Below are 17,091 nucleotides of genomic sequence, written 5' to 3'. Positions count from 1 at the left end.
AAGATGAGTCCAGGGTGGGTCGTGGTGAGGGTAAGAGGTCCGGAGCTCTGAGAAGCTCACCTGGACATGCTGCTGCAGGAATCTCAGCTGACCTGTGGGAGAGAAGATGGAGGCAGCTCTCCCAACCCGAGCGAGAAAAGAGGACACCTGGACCTTGGGTCAGCAGCTCCCTAATTTAATCCTCATAACAATTTCAGGAGATGTCAAGTGTCAGTCATCCACACTCCAACAGTTGGGGAAACTGAGGCCCAGAAAGGGCAGGGCCAGCTTGGGTCACAGCAGTTCTGCAGTATGACCTGGACCAGAAGCCAGGGCCCCTCTGCTGCGCCCTCCACAGGAAGGCAGTGGCTCAGAGTGTCGGGTCTACCTCCTTCTCCCAGGACACAGGTGCAGGGAGGGGGTGGGTCACTGCACTTTTTCCCATGTCCCTCCCCTTGGCCCATCCTACTTGAGGGGTGGCTGAGAGAGGAGGGCAAGCACTGGTCTGTGGCCTTGGCGGTTCTTCCTCCACATGCTCTCAAGCCCAGGCCCCGTCTCTACCAAGTGCAGCGGTGGTGGAGGTCGCAGACAGGAGCCTGGGGAGCGCTGGGCAGGCTCAGAGCAGCGTGCAGCTGCAGCAGTGGGCCTCCATGGCCACCAGCAGCACCCTCAGGTTGCGCTGCGAGTGGGGTGGGTAGCGGAGGTCATTGACCTTCTCCATCCTGGGGCTGCGTAGCAGGCAGGCGCGGTGGTGGGAGAAGGTGTCGAAGGAGAACTTGCCATGGTACCTGCCCATCCCGCTGGCACCTGCACATAGCACAAATACAGGGAGTGAGGCCCTCAGGCCAGCCCTGGGGATGTCAGACCTGGACTGCCAGTCACACACAGCGGGACCTAGGTGGGCTGCTTCACCTCCCTGGGCCTCAGTTTCCCCATCTGTCCAGTGGCTAATCATGAGGCACTGTGGGTAAAGGGCTTGGCCCCAAGCCTGGCACCAGCTCAATAAGCATGAGGACATCAGGAGTTGGGACAAGATAGGCAGACAGTGGTCGAGGGCATGAGTTCCAGAGCCAGGCTGCACAGGCTTGAATCCTGGCTCTGCCACGAACTAGCTTTGTCACCTTGGGCAAGTGACTGTGCCTCTGTGTGCTTCAGTCTCCTTCCCCGTGCCATGGGGTGTCAATGGCACCTACCTCTTGGGTGTAGCGGGGATTAAGGGAGCGTTGAGGCCTGTGGGCACAGTGAGCACTGTGTTGTTAGGAGTCCTCCTCAGCATCTAGGTAGTGAGGCCAGTGGGGACCCAGTGGGGACACAACCTAGGTGGAGTTAGGGGTAATCGGGGAGGGCCTCCTGCAGCGAGAGGCCCGTGGGACGTGGAGTTAGCCACATGAAGAGGGTGAGTGAGGGCTTAGACGTGGGTGATGCTGCCTGGCACGTTAGGGACCTGGGCAGAGCTCAGGCAGGGAGGTGGGGGGAGGCCGGAGCAGGAGCCCACAGCCAGACCAGGAAGGGCTGGCTTCAAGAGCTAAGCCGGCCTGGCTTGCTGCCCGGGGCCCTGGGAGCTGGGGGAGGTTGTCCTCAGGGAGCGGCAGGGTCAGATTGCCTGCAGATAGCCCTGCCCTCTCCCGGTGGAGGAGGTGGGATGAGCAGGGCTGGGGACTAGAGCGGGATCTAGGCAGGATCTGGCACAGAGACCCAGGTGAGAGCCAAGGCTGGAGGCCAGAGGGACAAGGTTCCACAGCCAGGGACAGCAGCCCACTGGGTGCTCCTGTGGCACTGGCCACTCTCCAGGGGGGGTATAGGCCCTTTTGGGGCAGCTTACCAGGCCCTACGGTCATTTACTCTGGTGCCAAGTGTGGACAGGTGGAGGGACCTCGAGTCACATGCTCTGGCCCTACCTGTTCACTGAGGAGGAAACAGGCTCAGAGAGGAAAGGTCACCCCAGGTGGCACAGCCTGTCAGAGCATTGCTGGACCGAGCCCTGAGGTGTCCTGACTCAGAGGCCAGGACTTTGCAGCTGTATCGGGGCTGCTCTGGGGGTCAGGGGTGGCATTGGCACTCACCCAGGCCTCCCCAGGGCAGGAGAGCGGGCAGCAGCCACCAACGGGGTGGGAAGGGATGAGACACCAAGGGTTGGACTGAGGGGATGGGGGAGGGGTTAGAGAAGTGTCAGCCATGGAGCAAAGAGGACATAGCAGGTGGCTCTGCTGACCAAGTCATCCTGCCGTTGGGGAGAAACTCGAGTAGCAACATGGTGGGAAGGGTAATCACAGTTACGTTCTTTAAAAGGCCCCCCAAAATTTGTATCAATGCAGAGATGGGTCTGGAAGGTTCCACAGACTGGGGAGAGGGGCAGGATGGAGGCGCTGGGGTGGGACTTGGACAATGAGGAGGGGCACCCTTGCTTGTTCCTCTACACTGAGGCTGGGCTGGGACGTTTTTTAGTGAGGACGTGTGAGTGACACCGCCAAGAGTCATTCAGGAATGACGAAGCAGGGTCGGCGGCACCTACCCACTCCTCCGAAAGGCAGGCTGGCGAGCGTCAGGTGCATGAAGCCGTCATTCCCGCAGAAGCCCCCGCTGCTGGTCCGGGCCAGCACCCGCTTGACCACCTGGGAGAGAGCAGGACACGTGCGAGCCTGGCCCCAGTGCTGGGATCTGTCTGGGCTGAGCTCAGTGACACTGATCTGGTTTCAGAAAGGGTCTGAGGCCACTGCATCAGCTGAAGGGAGGCGGGCTGGGTGGTTGTGTTCCAGCCCCTCATCAAGCCCCCGACTTGGGACGTGTTTCCCAAGCGTCTGCTTGTGTGTGGCCCGTGCAGAGGGCTGGAGACTGTCAGGCCCAACGGGGAGGGCAGGAGACCCAGTGTCACCTGGGGATGTGGAGGGTGCAGTGGCAGCCGTGCGGTGCCAGGTAGTCAGGGAGGTGTCCCAGGGGAGGGACATGATGTGCCGCTGAGTCCTGGCGTGGGGGGAGGAGTTATTTTGACAAAGGGGGCACCTGAGGCAGAGCAGAGGTCGGGGGCTTTGTGTGGTGTGGCACTGGGGACGTGAGACATGCACGATGGTGTGTTTGGATCTGCACTTTAGAACATGAGCTTGGCCCTTGCTTGACTTCATAAAGGACTTCCTTCTTCACTCTGTGGGTGCTAAATAGTCACCGCACAGATAACTTCACTATATTTAGTTCCACTCGTTGTGACCCTCAGATGACAGCTGGGTCAGGGCTTGTCTGACAGTGGGCAGACTGGACCCCCCACCACAGGTTCAGACATCACTTCAGCGCAGTGAGAGCCGCATTACCCATGACGACAGTCGCAGGAGACCGAGCACAGAGTGTCGGGGTCCTTCCTGGGGAGTGCGGGCAAGTCGCCTGTGCATTGTGTGTTGGGTGTGGCTCTGGTCCTAGGGCCAGGCTGGGTGGTCGGGAAATTATGAAGCCAGATTACCGCAAGAAACCTCTAGCATTTTCTAAAGGTTAAAGTATCTAGATAAACCAAGGCTCCTTAGAAGAATGGCTGGTTCTAGAATCGGGGAGGGAAATACAAAATGAGCCTGGTGCTTCTTGCAGCACCAGAAAGGAAGTGGTCAAAACCCGAAAGGCAAAAAAAAAATTGGACAGTGATGCTAGCACAAAATAAAAAAAAACAAAAAAACAAAAAAACCCGAAAGGCCAGCACATGTCACAGGAACACAGCCGCTCCCGCTGCCAGGCCTGGAACAGAGCTCACAGCCTTGGATTATAACCCAGAGAACCCAGCATGCATGAGGCCGTGCTGGTCTAAATAAAGAATTCAACACACAAACCTTTCCTACAGGATCCCGAAAAATGTACATAGGTATTCCCCATTCTGCAGATGGAGCTGCGACTCACCCTGCCTGTTGGGAGTGGCTAGACTTAGAACTGGCTTCCAAAGCATAGATAGGGAACGATAGCGATAGTGGAGACCCCTGGGATGCAGCCTAAGCCAAGCAGGGAAACCCCAGAACACTTATCTAATGGGGAGAAACCCCGGACACGGGGGCGCTGTCCGGGAGACTTGGCCAGCACTTCTCAAGCTGCGAGGCTTGCTTAGTGCATCGTGGGATCCTGCAGCAGGAGGAGGACATTCGAGGCAGACTGGCAAAATCTAAATGAAGTCTGGGGTGTAGGTAACAGTGACACATGAGTGCCGAGTTCTTTTTTTTTTGAGACAGAGTCTTGCTTAATTGCCCAGGCTAGAGTGAGTGCCCTGGCGTCAGCCTCGCTCACAGCAACCTTAAACTCCTGGGCTCAAGCAATCCTCCTGCCTCAGCCTCCCCAGTAGCTGGGACTACAGGCATGCGCCACCATGCCTGGCTAATTTTTTCTATATATGTCAGATGGGCAATTAATTTCTTTCTATTTATAGTAGAGACGGGGTCTCACTCTTGCTCAGGGTGGTTTCGAACTCCTGACCTTGAGCGATCCGCCCGCTTTGGCCTCCCAGAGTGCTAGGATTATAGGCGTGAGCCACCGCGCCTGGCTGAGCGCTGCTTTCTTAACTGAGACCTACGTAAGCGCCCTCGAACAGGAGCCCGGGCGTGGGGTATGTGGGGATTCTGCACTATCTGCAACTTTCTGTAAATCTAAGATTATTCCCCAATAAAAGGTTTATTAAAAAAACATTGTTCAAACAGGGTAGAGATCTCTTGAGAGCTGGGTGAGAGGGCCGGGGAGGGTGGGCGGGGACGGCGGGACCTCTTGGTGTGTCTTCATCTGGGGGCTCCCAGGCCCCCCACAGCTCGAGCAGGGGGGCAGGGCTCATTCTCAGAGCTGTGTGTCCGGGTCTGTCCCCACCCTGGGTCACTCCCTGGGATGTTGTGAGTGCCTCCAGAGCCAGGCATGAGGAGGGGTGACCTTGGCCACCAGGCTTGGGTGTGTGAGGAGGGACGAAGGAGGGGACTGAGCTAGGGCACACAGGGCCCTGGAGAAGACCCCCCGCAGGAGCTGCCCACTGAAGGCCCAGGAGAGTGTGGCCCAGGCTGGGGTATGGCGGGAGGGCGAGGCCCGGCTGCTCCCTGGACGGAGGGCAGCGGCAGGGCCACGAGGACCACCAGCCCTGGAGTCCCGAGACTGCCTGCAGGGGCACGGCCCCTCTGCTGCCACCACACCCACTCCCACAGCCCGTCCTGTGCCCAGCGCGGGCCCCACCTGGCTGCTGTTGGAGAAGGCGTAGAGCGCCAGGGGCTTCTCCCGCCGGTTGATGAAGTCGATGGCCTCGTCCAGGCTGCGCACGTTCACGATGGGCAGGATGGGCCCGAAGATCTCCTCCTGCATCACCGGCTCCGTCTCCCGCACGTCCACCAGCACCGTGGGCGCTGCGGGCACGGGGACGGCTCAGCCCCGGGGCCACAGCCAGGACACGGCCTCCCCTGGGCCTGACTTCCCAGGACTCCCAGCTTTGGGGTGTTCTCGGGAAGAAAGTCCCCAGAGCCCCTGGGAAGGGACCGTAGGGGCTTCCCCGGCCTACAGGACCCAGAGAATCCCCCAGCCTGGGTCTCACAGTCAGGGGTGACAGCGCCCAGAATGCTGGATCGGCACCGTCACCCTGAGCTGCTGGGCCACATGGCCCGGGAGACTGTGGGGCTCAGGTGGGGCCGTCGGGGTTTAGAGCCTAGGGTCGTGGGCCCACTGACTCTGGGGTCGAGGCCTCGTGGGACAGAGATGGTGGGACGGGGGGTTAGGATCTTAGCACCCTGGAGCCCTGGAGCCCTGGGTGTGAGCTTCGAGACTCCAGAGCTGTGGGGACTGAGTCTGGGGTCGCGGCGTCCCAGGCTGAGCACCGCAGCCACGGGAGCACAGTGTGTCGGGCTCAGGGCTGGGCTCTGGCTGTGGGGCCGAGGTTTCGGGCGCCGGCCCAGGCTCGAGGCCCAGCGGTGGCCCCTCCAGCGCAGACGGGTCTCGGCCCGGGTGGCCGTGGCGGGGCGAGCGGGACCCACCGATGTAGCGCTGGCTCTCGTCGCTCTGGCCGCCGATGGCCACACGGCCACAGCCCAGCAGTGCCCGCAGCCGCTGGAACTGCTTCTGGTTGATGATGCGGCCCAGGTTTGGGGAGCTCTGGGGGTCGTCGCCGTAGAAACGGGTGATGGCGCTCTGCAGGGCGGGCAGCAGGCGCTCCTGGGTCTCGGGGCTGCACAGGATGTAGTCGGGGGCCACGCAGGTCTGGCCGGCGTTGAAGTAGCGGAACCAGGCCACGCGGTTGGCCACGGTCTGGGGGTCGCAGTTGTCGTCCACGTAGCAGGGGTTCTTGCCGCCGAGCTCCAGAGTGACAGGTGTCAGGTGCTTGGCGGCGGCGGTCATGACGATCCTGCCCACACGAGGGCTCCCTGGGCGTGGAGGGGAACCAGAGTGGCCTTTGGGTCACCTGGACCAGGTGGGATGGCCTGGGCCTGGGGGACCCACGACTCCCTGGAGAGGTGGTGGGGTGGGGTCGGTGCTGGCCCTGGCCTGGCCTTTCCTTGCCACCGGCTGCCACTTTGTAGTCCAGGACTCTGCTCAACCCTTCCCCACCCCGCTCGGGGCGCAGAGCCTGCGGGACGAAAGACGCGGCTGCCCCTGGCTCCCCCTCCCGAGCTGGGCCCCTCGGCTCCTACCTGCCTCCGCGCCGCACCCTGCTCACCTTGCAGGGGGCTCTGCAACATGCCACGTGGAACCCTACCCACGTCTCCATTCCCTTCTATCACCTTTGGGGACCCCCTGTCACCCAAGGCTGGAGTCCAGCTCTTCGTCTTGTGACGTCTAGGTCTCTCCTCTCTCTGACCTAAACCTGGCAGCTCTGCCACCCTCACCGTCCGCCTGTCCCTCCCTACTGACCCTCTGAGTGGACTGGCCAGGGCCATGCAGTCATCCCAATGTCCCTCCCGGCTCAGCCTCCCCCGTCCTCTGTGCTGACCTCGTGGTCCTGACAGTCTCCCTCGTCCCCCCATGTCCTCTGCCTCAGACCCGTGGGGCCTCAGGACCTGCTCCCCAGGCCTGGCCCGGGGCCCGAGCCACCTCATCTCCTGGGACGGCCAAGGCTCAGGGCCACATGGCCCACCTGTCACTTCTTTGCTCTCGCCTCTGCCCCTCCCGCTGTGGCTCTCCCTTGGCTCCTCCTGTCTCTGCACAGAGGTGGCCTGGCCAGTCCTGCCAGGCCCTCCCCACCACGGCCCCTCCTCCAGCCCCACGTTCTCATCCTCGCCCTGCCTGCTCTCCGCCCCTCGCTGACTCAAGACCTCGAGGTTTTGTCCGTCCAGTCCCTGCTGTGCCGTGAAGGACAGCCCGAGGAGCTTCCCAGTGGCTCCGTGTGCCACATAGGATGTCATTGTCACTGCTTTCACCCTCAGCCTGCAGCCCTGTCTTGGGGATGGCCCCAATTTTACAGGGAGGGAAACTGAGGCCCGGAGCAGTTGGGGTCCCAGCTGGGTCTGTCAGCCTCCGTGCAGGCAGCTGGGGTGCCTGGTCTGGAAGCTGCCTCCTGGGGCCTCCTTTCGAGCCAGTTGAGGGCCTCATCCCTGTGCCCCCTCTGTCCCCTCTCTGTTAGCAGCTGGGGGCAGGCGGGGCTTTTCCTGGGCTGGAGGCACAGTCTGGAGAGGGGAGGCCAAGCTATAGCCCCTGCTCTGACCCTGTGCGCAGCGTGGGAGGCCAGCCAGGAGCCACTCGGACCTGGCCTCCTCGGCTCTTTCGTCTCTTCTAGAAACTTGTCCTGGTCACTTGAAGCCAGACAGTGTCTGTGCCGTGCGGGCATGTGCCAGGATGATAGCCGGTGAGCACCCCTCTCACCGACGACTTGGGTGCAAATCCCAGCCTGCCCTTGTCCCTACCAGCGTGGTGACCCCAGGTAGGGCACTGTGTCCCTTCATCACCCTGAGCCTCCTATCTCTCATCTGCCTGCCTGCAGGGCTGGCTGTGGGACTAGTAAGGTTGCCTGCAGGGCCTGGCACAGCGGGAGCTCAGCACGGCCAGGTGCTGTGAGTCATGAGACTGTGGCTGGCGGACAGGCTGTGGCCCTGGACGTGGGGCTCCGTCCCTTCCTGAGGGGTCCTGGGGTCCAGGGCTGCTCCCAGCCTGGTCAAGAGAGAGGAACGAGGGGGTCGTGGAGCCCCAGCGCTGGCCCGGTCTGGGCCCTCCTGGCTGGCTGCTGCCTCAGTCCCTTGTGGACTCCCTCAGAGTTAGGGACAAGAGGCCTGAGGGTGGGCTGTCCTCCCCTCCCCCGGCCTCACCTGTGAAGAAGATGTAGTCGAACCTGTGCTCCAGCAGCTGCCCCATCTCCTGGGGCCCGCCCAGCACCACGGCAAAGCAGCTCTGCAAGGCGGGACAGGCGGAAGCTCCTCTGGGATCCCAGCCCCGAGAGCCCAGAGGCTGGCGTGCCTGCCCTCCTGGCCCCTGGCCCCGTGCCTGGCCTGACCCCGAGTCGCCAGGCCTCCAGGTGGGCAGCAGGGGAGTGGGAGTGGGTTGCTCCCCAAGGCCCAGCCCAACAGGGGCGAGGTTGGGTCTGGCCGGGCTGCAGGGAGGGCTGAGGCCAGGCCAGGGCGAGCAGGGCAGAGCAGAGGCAGACATGGGACCCCAGGGGACAGGCTCCTCAGAGGGAAACTGAGGCTGTGGGGTGGTTGGGACGCAGGTCTGACCGACAGGCCCTTCCATGCTGGGGCCGCCCAGCCTGCCGGCCCTGCTCACCTGGTCCAGGTATCGGGGCAGCACCTCGGCCAGGACCTTCTCCACGCTGGTGCTAATCTCTGACGGCTTCAGCACCACGCAGTTCCCTGCAGGGCAGGCGGGGAGAGAGCTGGGGAAGGCGTCGCCCACCCCTGGTCTCCTCAGACCCCCAGGGTGGGCGCCAGCCTCACACGTGTTCAGAGGAAGAACCTGGTTCAGAGAGGTGACATCACCAGCCTGAGGCCACACAGCCCGGGGATGCTGGACCAGACCTCGTGCCAGCTCACCCCTGTCCTCCCTGGCTCGGCAGGTGGCCTGGAGGCCTGGAGGTGGGGACAGCGGCAAGAAGGCAGGGACTTAGCTCTCACCTGCGGCCAGGGCCCCCACCAGGGGCACCAGCGTCAGGTTCAGCGGGTAGTTCCAGGGCGCGACGATGAGCACCAGGCCGAAGGGCTCCTTCCGGATGAAGGCCGAGTCCAGCTGGGTGGCCTGGGCCGGGAGCCAGAGGTGGACGTGAGGCGCCCAGAGCCCTCAGCCCCTCGTAGCCACCCGCGCCCAGAGAGGCCACCCGGTGGAGCCAACAGTCCCTGAAGCCCCGGCCGCCCTGCCGCCCGGCGCGCTCACCAGGTTCTTGTGCGCTCTCTGGTCCTTCATCCAGGCCCGCAGGTTCCTGAGGGCCAGGGTGACCTCGCTCTGGCTAATGGCGATCTCGGACAACTCCGACTCAAAGGCTGACTGCGGGGAGGCGGTGGGGTCAGGGCTGGGCCAGGGGACCCCGGGGTCAGCAGGTGGCCAGAGCCCAGGGGAGGGCACAGCCTCCTCGAGCAAGGCCCGCTGTTATTCACTCATTCATTCACTCCTTTGTTCCCTCACTCCGCGTTTGGCGCCTGTCCCTGTGTGAGGCACTGTCCCTGTGCCCAAGTGGAGCAAGCTGCCCGTGGGGCCGACCTTGTAGCAGGCAGTCGCGTGACGGTGAGGACACTGATGGCGCCATTAGGTTGTGGCGGTGCTACGGGCAGAACAGAGCCGGGCTGGGGGTCGAGACAGCAGAGCGTGTGGGTGTGGGCGTGCACGGCGGTGCAAGTGTGCACACGAGCACGCGTGCTTGCGTGTGTTCACTCTGCTTTATACAAGATGGTCAGGCCTGGCCTCCAGGATGAGGTGACATTTGAGCAGTGATCTGAATAGGGAGGGAGACAGCCCGTGGATACCTGGCGGCGGAGTATTCTGGGCAGAGGTGCTGGCACGTGCCAAGGCCCTGAGGTGGGTAGGAGTTTGCTCTGTCCCTGCTTGGCAATGAGAGAGCAGTGGGCAAGGTGACAGGGGCAGGCAGCCAGGGCGAAGACTCCCGAGCAGAACAGGGACAGGACCTGACCCAGGTTTTAACAGGACTGCCTGAGTGGCCTGCTGCATGGGGACCCGTCTGCCCGGGACACAGGGCAGAGCCATCCCTGGGTAAATGCTGGCATTTCATAGGCCGGGGCCAAGGGCACCACCAGGTTTCCAGGCAGGAGTGAGAAGGAGACGAAATCAGTAAGGACATTGTCCCGATCTCTGCCAGCCAGTGTGTCCTGCCCTGCCGCGGGCAGCAGAGACCCCCCAGTGGTCTGCAGGCAGCTGAGGCTCTGCCAGGGGGGTGGAGCCAGGCTGACCGCACCTGAGGCACTGCAGGCTCCCATGTGTCAGAGCAGAAGGGGACAGAACCAGAGGCCGGCAAAGCCCAGAGGGGGTGCCCTGCCCAGGCCACTCAGCCAGCCAGGGGCAAGGCCAGGGCCAGAGCTGAGCCCTGGGGGGAGGGGAGTGTGGCTTTGGAGGGCGACATTGCAGCCACCAGCACTTCCTAATCGTGAGTCTGGTTCCAACACGCTTCCAGCACAGAGCCCTCGCTCCCTCCCTGTGAGCCTGGTAAGTTGCCTGGGACCCGAGCCAGTTTCCCAGAGCGTCTGCACCAGGGGTCCTCAAACTTTTTAAACAGGGGGCCAGTCCACCGTCCCTCAGACCGTTGGAGAGTGCGGCGCACATTCCACACATGCGCACTGTGGGCCCGGGACAGGCAGGACAGGCAGTGAGGGCAAAAACACCCGGACACCCAGGACAGGCTGGATAAACGTCCTCGGCGGGCTGCATGTGGCCCGCGGGCTGTAGTTTGAGGACCCCTGGTCTGGACCCAGCCAAGCACCTCCACTTTGGAAAAGCAGGCTGTCGTGAGCCGGTTCAAGCCGGTGGGTAACCGGCCGCCTAGGAGGCTGTTGGGGTTCACTGAGAGAATGCAGCCGGGGCAGATGCTGCCCGGGGGTGGGGACGGGTAGGGGGTGGCTGGATTTTCTGGGCTGCTGCCCCTTTGTGGAGCTCCTGTACTTGGGACAGGAAGGCAGCAGGGGGCATCTGAGCCGAAGGGAGAAAAGGGACCAGGTGGTCTGCTCAAGTCTCATGGAGGCTCAGAGGCTGGGGGTCGGTCCCGGGAGGCAACAGGCTGGGGTAGGATCTGGACACTGTGGCCACCGAGGCACAGGCAAATGACATTTTGTCCACAGAACAGGGGCCCGGGGCAGCCCCTTGGACGCTGGCCAGGGCAGGGCAGTCACGCAGGTGGGCCCTGCTGGCAGACAGGTGGCGGATGGGCCGCAGGGCAGTGTGCTGCTTGGGGTCCCGCCTTGGCTGCCGCTGGAATTGGGAGGGGCTGAGCCCCCAGGGCTCGCACAGTGGCCGCGATGCCCCCTGCACCCAGAGTGCAGCCAAAGTCCTCCTCAGCCTATCTGGGGAGACCCCCTCCCCAGACCTTATCTTTTGTGTCTCTGCCTCTGCCTCCCGCCCGCCACAGCCGTGCCGGCCTCCCTGCTGCTGCTCAAGCACAGACACGCCGAGCACCTGCCTCAGGGCCTTGGCACGTGCCGTGCCTGCTGCCACTTCCCCCCCGAGTCCATGTGGGCTTTCCCGCTCCTCCTTCATCCCTCTGCTCTAATGCCCCTTCCCAGAGAAACCTCCCCTGGGCCTCCCCGACCCCACAGGTAAAGGAGCAGCCTGGCCCTGCCCTTCACCTTCATACTGTCTCCATGGCAGTGTTTCAACCCAACATGCTATGTCATTGTTTATTTACTGTCATATTATCTCCATGGGCACGGGGGCTTTGTTTCATGTCTGCTGTACCCCCAGAGCCTGGAACAGTAATGGCATATAGTAGGTGCTCAATAAATGGCTGTTGCAGGAAGCCAGAGATGGACGACTGGATGAATGCAGGGGAGCAGGCTGTGGCCCAGGGACAGAGCAGGGCTGTGACGGGCTTTTCCTTCCCCTTCCCGAGGATGCAGCTGTCCCCACCCCCCTGTCCCAGCCGCCCCCCGCCCCTGCCCCGCTGCCCACCTTGTGCAGGTCCTGGGCCAGCGCATCCTGCAGAAGCTGCTTGTTGTCCTGTAGGAAGCGGCCCAGGCCCCTGAGCTGCTCAGCCCGGAACTCGGCCGGCCGCGTGAGCCCCGCGCTGAAGGCCTCCCGCAGCCGCCGCAGCGTGTCCTCAAAGGGGTCCATCCTGCAGGGGGGAGGGGCGGCGTGGGCTGGGGGCGGGGCTGCCCTCCTTCACGGGTGCCCAGGGCCCGCGGCACCCCTGCCCCTACCTGCACCTGCGGGGCCCACGGACGCTCCCGCCTCAGACACCCACTGGGGGACCTCACGGGGGCCAGGGGCTGCCTGCGACCCCCGCCCCCCCCCCACAGGACACACATACACCCACAGACCCGCAGGCCACTCCTGGAGGCGGCTGCAGGCCTGGGCGTGGGCTTGGGGACAGCCTCTCCATGCCCCCACGGGTGGGCAGGCAGGCAGAGGGTCACGCTTCTTCCTGCCACGTAGAAATTAGCCCCAACCCCTGGCCTCAACCTGCCCTGGTGCCCCCGCGCCCCGGAGGTGGAGTGGCTTCCCCCTGCCTGGCCTGAGTGGGGTAAACCGGAGTTTGCCTAGTGGAGGGACATTCTCCAACCACGGCCACCACCTCGGAACACTCCAGACAGAATTCTCTGTCCTCCCCTGTCCCCAGCCCAGGCCGGCCGGTGGTGGCTCAGAGGCCTGGCTGACCTGGGGCAGTGGCCTCCTCTCCCCGAGCCTCAGCTGCCAGGGAAGAGGGAAGGATACCTCGGGACCCCAGAGCCCCAGCTGCCCACCCAGCCCGGGCTGCTGTGTTTGGAGGAGGAGGTGACGGTGCAGGCGAGGGGTGAGAGGGCAGTCGTGCCTCCATGCTGTCACCAGCTGGGGCTGGCAGACAGGGTAGGGGCCCTGAGATTCCCCCGGGCCCTGCCTGTTTACCTGAGGCTCATCAGAGGAGCCCTCTGACGCACTCACTGCTCGGCCTGGTGCCAAGGACCCGTGGGGACCCTTTCCTCCTTCTCTAACTCCCTTCCCTTCAGGGCTCAGTTTGGCTGATGCCGCCTCCAGGCCGCCCACCCTGATTACTCCCTCATCCTCTCCCACAGTGGCCCCTTGGCTCTGCTGCCCACCGACGGGTTCTGGGTGTGACAGCTGCCTAGTCACACTCTGTCCCTGTGCCTTGCCCGTTTGCCCCTCCCAGTGGACTGGGAGGCAGGCCCCTCTTTGCCTACTTAACTCATCATTTGGGACTTGGCACCCCAAATGCCTCATCTGTTAGGGGCACGACTACAGCCCCTGCCAGCTGGCCGTTGTTCCCGAAGGCTGAGACCATGCTGTCCGCCCTGCGCCAGGGCTGGCATCGTGCCCCCGAAGCTGTGCTGTCTCCCCCGAGGGCCGGGCCCGCCCCAGCCCAGGATGACCTGGCCCCACAGGCGTGCCGAGAGCCAGTCTGCAGCCCTGGGCCGTCCCTGGCTGGTGTGACTGGGGGTGCCAAGCTGTCCCCACAGGCCTCTCGCTCTGATTGGGAGAAACTGGGCAGCTGCCTCTGCGCAGGACAGGCACGGTGGCCCCCAGAGGGGTGGGCAGGTCACAGAGGGAGACTGAGACCCAGGAGCCAAGAGCCCTGCCGCCCCTGGAGCTGCTGTTGGCCTTGTCTCCTGGCTGTGCCCCTCACTGGCTGCGTGACCTTGGACAAGTCACTCACCCTCTCTGCCTCAGTTTCCTCATCTGTAACATGGGGATAAGCATAGCACCTGGTGTCGTCGTGACAATTAAATGACACAATGCTGTATAAAGCGTTTGCCGTTGTGCACGCAGAAAGTGCCCAGCAGAGGCCAACGTGGGTATTTGCACCACGCAGTCTGCAAATGTTTACTCCCCACCCCATCCACCCCGGGGATGTTTACCTGCCCAGGCCCCCTGCGGCTGCCCTGCTCTCACCCTCAGGCTTCACCGGAGGGTGCCAAAGGCAGACCACACCTGCACCTCCCGCCCTTCACAAGAGTCCCCGCAGAAGCCACAAAAATGTGAGGCATGGGAGGTGAATGGGGGACCTGTGGGCAGGGCAGTGGGCAGGGGCTCTGCGGGTGGGGGTGGGGGCCTGGATGGAACATTCCGGCAGCCTCTCCTAGCAACACTGAGGCCAACTCACCCAGGGCAGCAGGACACACATCTCCCCTGCAGGGCCGCCAGACCTGGCACTGTCCCCTGTGGTTGGTCGCTGAGGACGGACAGCCCAGCAGGGACAGGGAGCTGGGCAGGACCTGGGCAGGCAGGGGAACCAAGGCTGCCTCCTGCCCGTGGGGGACCCTGGGCCTGTGGCCTCACAGAGGAGCTGAGCAGCCACTGCCGACCCTCAGAGCAGGGGACTCCTGCACCTGGCGCTGGGCCAGGCCCCGAGCCCTGTCGCCTGCCCTGTCTGGAAGGATGTGGCGCTCCATGTGCCTGCCTGACGCATTTAGCCACCACAGCAGCCCAGCCGGGGCCGCTGTTCGCCCACTGGGGATGGAGGCCAGGGCCCGCACAGGGCAAGGAGCTTGCCCAGTGCACCCCGCTCCCCGCACTGGAACCCCGAGTCCAGAGGGGCGCAAGGCTATGCGCCCCTGACCCCCACCTCCTGGCTGGACACCCCCGCTGTCCCCTGGGGGAAGGGCAGCCAGAGTCCTCGGGGAAGGGGAGGCTCCTGGGCTGGACCTGAGAGCTGCAGACCAGGGCCAGGCGGACACTGGCATGTCAGCGGGGACAGGGGTGCCTGGCCAGGGTGAGAAGTCGCACCGTGTGGTTCCGTTCCCTCGGCCTCCGCCTCTCGCCACTGCGGCCAAGCCCGCCGTGCTAGGCTGGGTCCGAGGCCTCTTTCTGCCTCCTTGGGCTGAGAGGCCCAGGGTCTCGGGGGCGTGGGCCCCCCACAGCTGGCTGAGGGGCCCCAGCTTCCACCTGCTGCTCTGGTGTCTGTCCCAGACCTGCAGCTTCTGGGCGAGCAGGGCGGGGTGGGAGTTGCTACATCATTTGATGGCGAAAGACACTTGATGGGGCCAGGGCAGGACCAGGCACTTCCCCTCAAGGCCACGGGCCTCCAACAGTGACGACCTCGCTAACTGTGCCAGGCACCGTGCCAAGGCGGTGCTCCCCATGGGTGCCCATGGCTTCTGGCACAGTGCTCCCGAGAGGTCTCTTGGAAGAGGGTGGAGGGGGGAATGGGGCCCGGCACTCGGGGCTGCTGGCTCCAAAGCATCATGGGAGTGAACTGCCACCCTGTCCCATCCCTGTGGCAGGGTCCTGCTGAGGGGCCGCCCACAGGGCAGACCCCGGCTCATTCTATACCACTCATCTATACCACTGGCCTTCTAAGAATACCTCCCAGTGCGGCGTGGTCTGGGGGCCCAGTGACCTGGGTTCAAACCACAGCGGCTGCGTGTATAGCTAGGAGGCGGCAGCAGGTCACTTGGCCTGTCTGTGGCTCACTCCCCACCTGTGACAAAGGGCAGTACCTGCTGCCACCCTGCCGCTGGGAGAATTCAGGCAGAAAGCTCTGCACGTGCACAGGGTGAGCCTGGAAGCACCCAGTGACCATGGCTCCAATCGATCGCTATGCAGAGGGCTGTGAGGGACACATGGACCAGAGGGGGCCTGGGGAAGGAGACCCCTGGGTGGGGGCCCTAGGGGATCTTGAGCCAGCGTGGGTGCCAGGGAGGCAAGAACATCATCCTGAGATCCAGGTGGGGACACAGATGTGACGGAGGGACCGTGGCAGTTTGAGGGCAGGGCGACCCTCATCAGGGCAGGCAGAAGGCAGGGGTCCTGGGCTGGCCTCAAAGGCCCCACAGGCCCTGACACCCCAGGGTCTCTGATTCTAGTCTCCGGCCATCTAGCCTTGTTCAGAGTTGCCGGAGGCTGTTATTTTAGATGGAACCTCTGTACCAGGCCCCAGCAGGTCAGACCAACCGAAACAGAGCCACTTGTGCCAAGTGCCACGTGATCAAACTGAAATTGTAAGAGGGTAGATAGATCTCAAAACAACTGCCCAGTTTTTCCTGAAAGCAGGAGATGGCCATCCACCTGAGTCAGCAAGATCGGGGCATCTGCTCCACCCGACCCTTAAAAAAGCAGCCGGGGTAACCCGGTGCTCGCCTGCCAGTGTGTGCTTCCCATTCCTCTGCTTCCTTGTCACCGCCGCTCCGAGCCCACCGTCCCGCCACCGCCTGGCCGGAGCCCCCCTCTGCTTTGCAGAGGCCGCCTCGGTCCGGGAATTGTCAATAAAAGCCGATTAGATCTATAACTAAGTTTCTTGTCATCTTGGCTCTTGACAGCCCTCGCCTGGATTTTCACAAGGTCTCCCAAAGCTCCGGGCAGCACCCCTCCGGTCCATGAGGTCCTTGGGGAGCTGGGGGCCGCGCCAGCCCCCGGCCACACCCCACGGAGAGGCCGCGGGCCCTGGCGCAGCTCCCTGACCCCGGCCACTTCCCTCTGATAAGCGCCTCCTGGGTGGGGCAGGTCTGGCGAGCTCCTCCTTCCCTGGACCCTGACTAAGTCCCTCGCCACCGAGGAGGACTGTCTCCCGGGGTCGTTTGCCGCCAGGCCCCTGCACCTGCGCCGGGCACGCACGGTGGTGCCCAGGAAATAGCTGTTGCCTGAAGGGACGCTTTGCCCCTCCAGGATGGGACACACATTCCTTCCTGGGGCAGCTGGGGCCCTGAGCTCCCTTAGAGAGCACCCCGGAACCCCAGCGAGAGGAGGCCCCGGATCCCCAGCGAGAGGAGGCCCCCCAGCCAGGCTCGTCAAAGTGTGGGTGCTGCTGGCCGCGGGCCCCACCCCCCTCTCCTGGTTTCTCCCTGCCCTTCCTCCCCGGCAGGCGATGAGCCCAGCGGGGACAAGGCCGCCTGTGTGTGCAGCTGCGTGTGGCCAGCCCTGCCCGGGGGCCGGCAGGGTGCCGAGTGGGATCCCGCCCTGACTGCTGGCCCGCCGCAGCCCAGCCTCCCCGGGGTTCTGTACCTGAGGCCCGGACAAGCCGCCCTCCTCCTGGCCGTCCCGCTCTGCCCGCAGCTCGGCCGTTGCGAAATGTCCAGCGCAGGGCCGGCCCTGGGGCGGGGCTCCCTGGCCTGGTTC

At 63.8% G+C, this 17,091-nt stretch overlaps 2 protein-coding genes across 3 annotated transcripts in view; one reads left to right on the top strand and one right to left on the bottom strand.

The window, feature by feature from the left end:
* The window catches only part of ACY3 (aminoacylase 3), a 189,597-nt gene that overhangs the window by 124,424 nt on the left and 48,082 nt on the right, over positions 1 to 17,091 (top strand). The gene's annotated exons all lie outside the window — the stretch shown is intronic.
* Positions 155 to 17,084, bottom strand: ALDH3B1 (aldehyde dehydrogenase 3 family member B1). 2 transcript variants are annotated; one of them, XM_012757417.3, is made up of 10 exons: positions 16,978 to 17,084; positions 11,995 to 12,157; positions 9,259 to 9,369; positions 9,003 to 9,123; positions 8,656 to 8,741; positions 8,202 to 8,283; positions 5,940 to 6,326; positions 5,152 to 5,318; positions 2,492 to 2,591; positions 155 to 786 (listed from the first exon to the last, which is right to left on the bottom strand). In XM_012757417.3, the coding sequence occupies exons 2-10, from the start codon at positions 12,154 to 12,156 to the stop codon at positions 596 to 598; spliced, it is 1,407 nt and encodes a 468-aa protein (XP_012612871.1). In that variant the 5' UTR covers position 12,157; positions 16,978 to 17,084; the 3' UTR covers positions 155 to 595. The 2 variants fall into 2 exon arrangements, with proteins under 2 accessions (XP_012612871.1, XP_075857798.1); XM_076001683.1 differs by lacking the exons at positions 155 to 786; positions 2,492 to 2,591 and having other exon boundaries at positions 4,593 to 5,318.

This window comes from Microcebus murinus, chromosome 4 (assembly GCF_040939455.1).
Source record: "Microcebus murinus isolate Inina chromosome 4, M.murinus_Inina_mat1.0, whole genome shotgun sequence".
Lineage (NCBI taxonomy): Eukaryota > Metazoa > Chordata > Mammalia > Primates > Cheirogaleidae > Microcebus > Microcebus murinus.
This window is presented reverse-complemented; position numbering and strand designations above follow the sequence as displayed.

Excerpts from the sequence above, each read along its gene's own strand:
- ALDH3B1 (XM_076001683.1), bottom strand. The coding sequence starts at position 12,156 with ATGGACCCCTTTGAGGACACGCTGCGGCGGCTGCGGGAGGCCTTCAGC. Across the intron at positions 8,284-8,655 it reads TGCCCCGATACCTGGACCAG|AGCTGCTTTGCCGTGGTGCT; the intron begins GTGAGCAGGGCC and ends CCCGCCTTGCAG. Across the intron at positions 6,327-8,201 it reads CGACTACATCTTCTTCACAG|GGAGCCCTCGTGTGGGCAGG; the intron begins GTGAGGCCGGGG and ends CTCCACGCCCAG.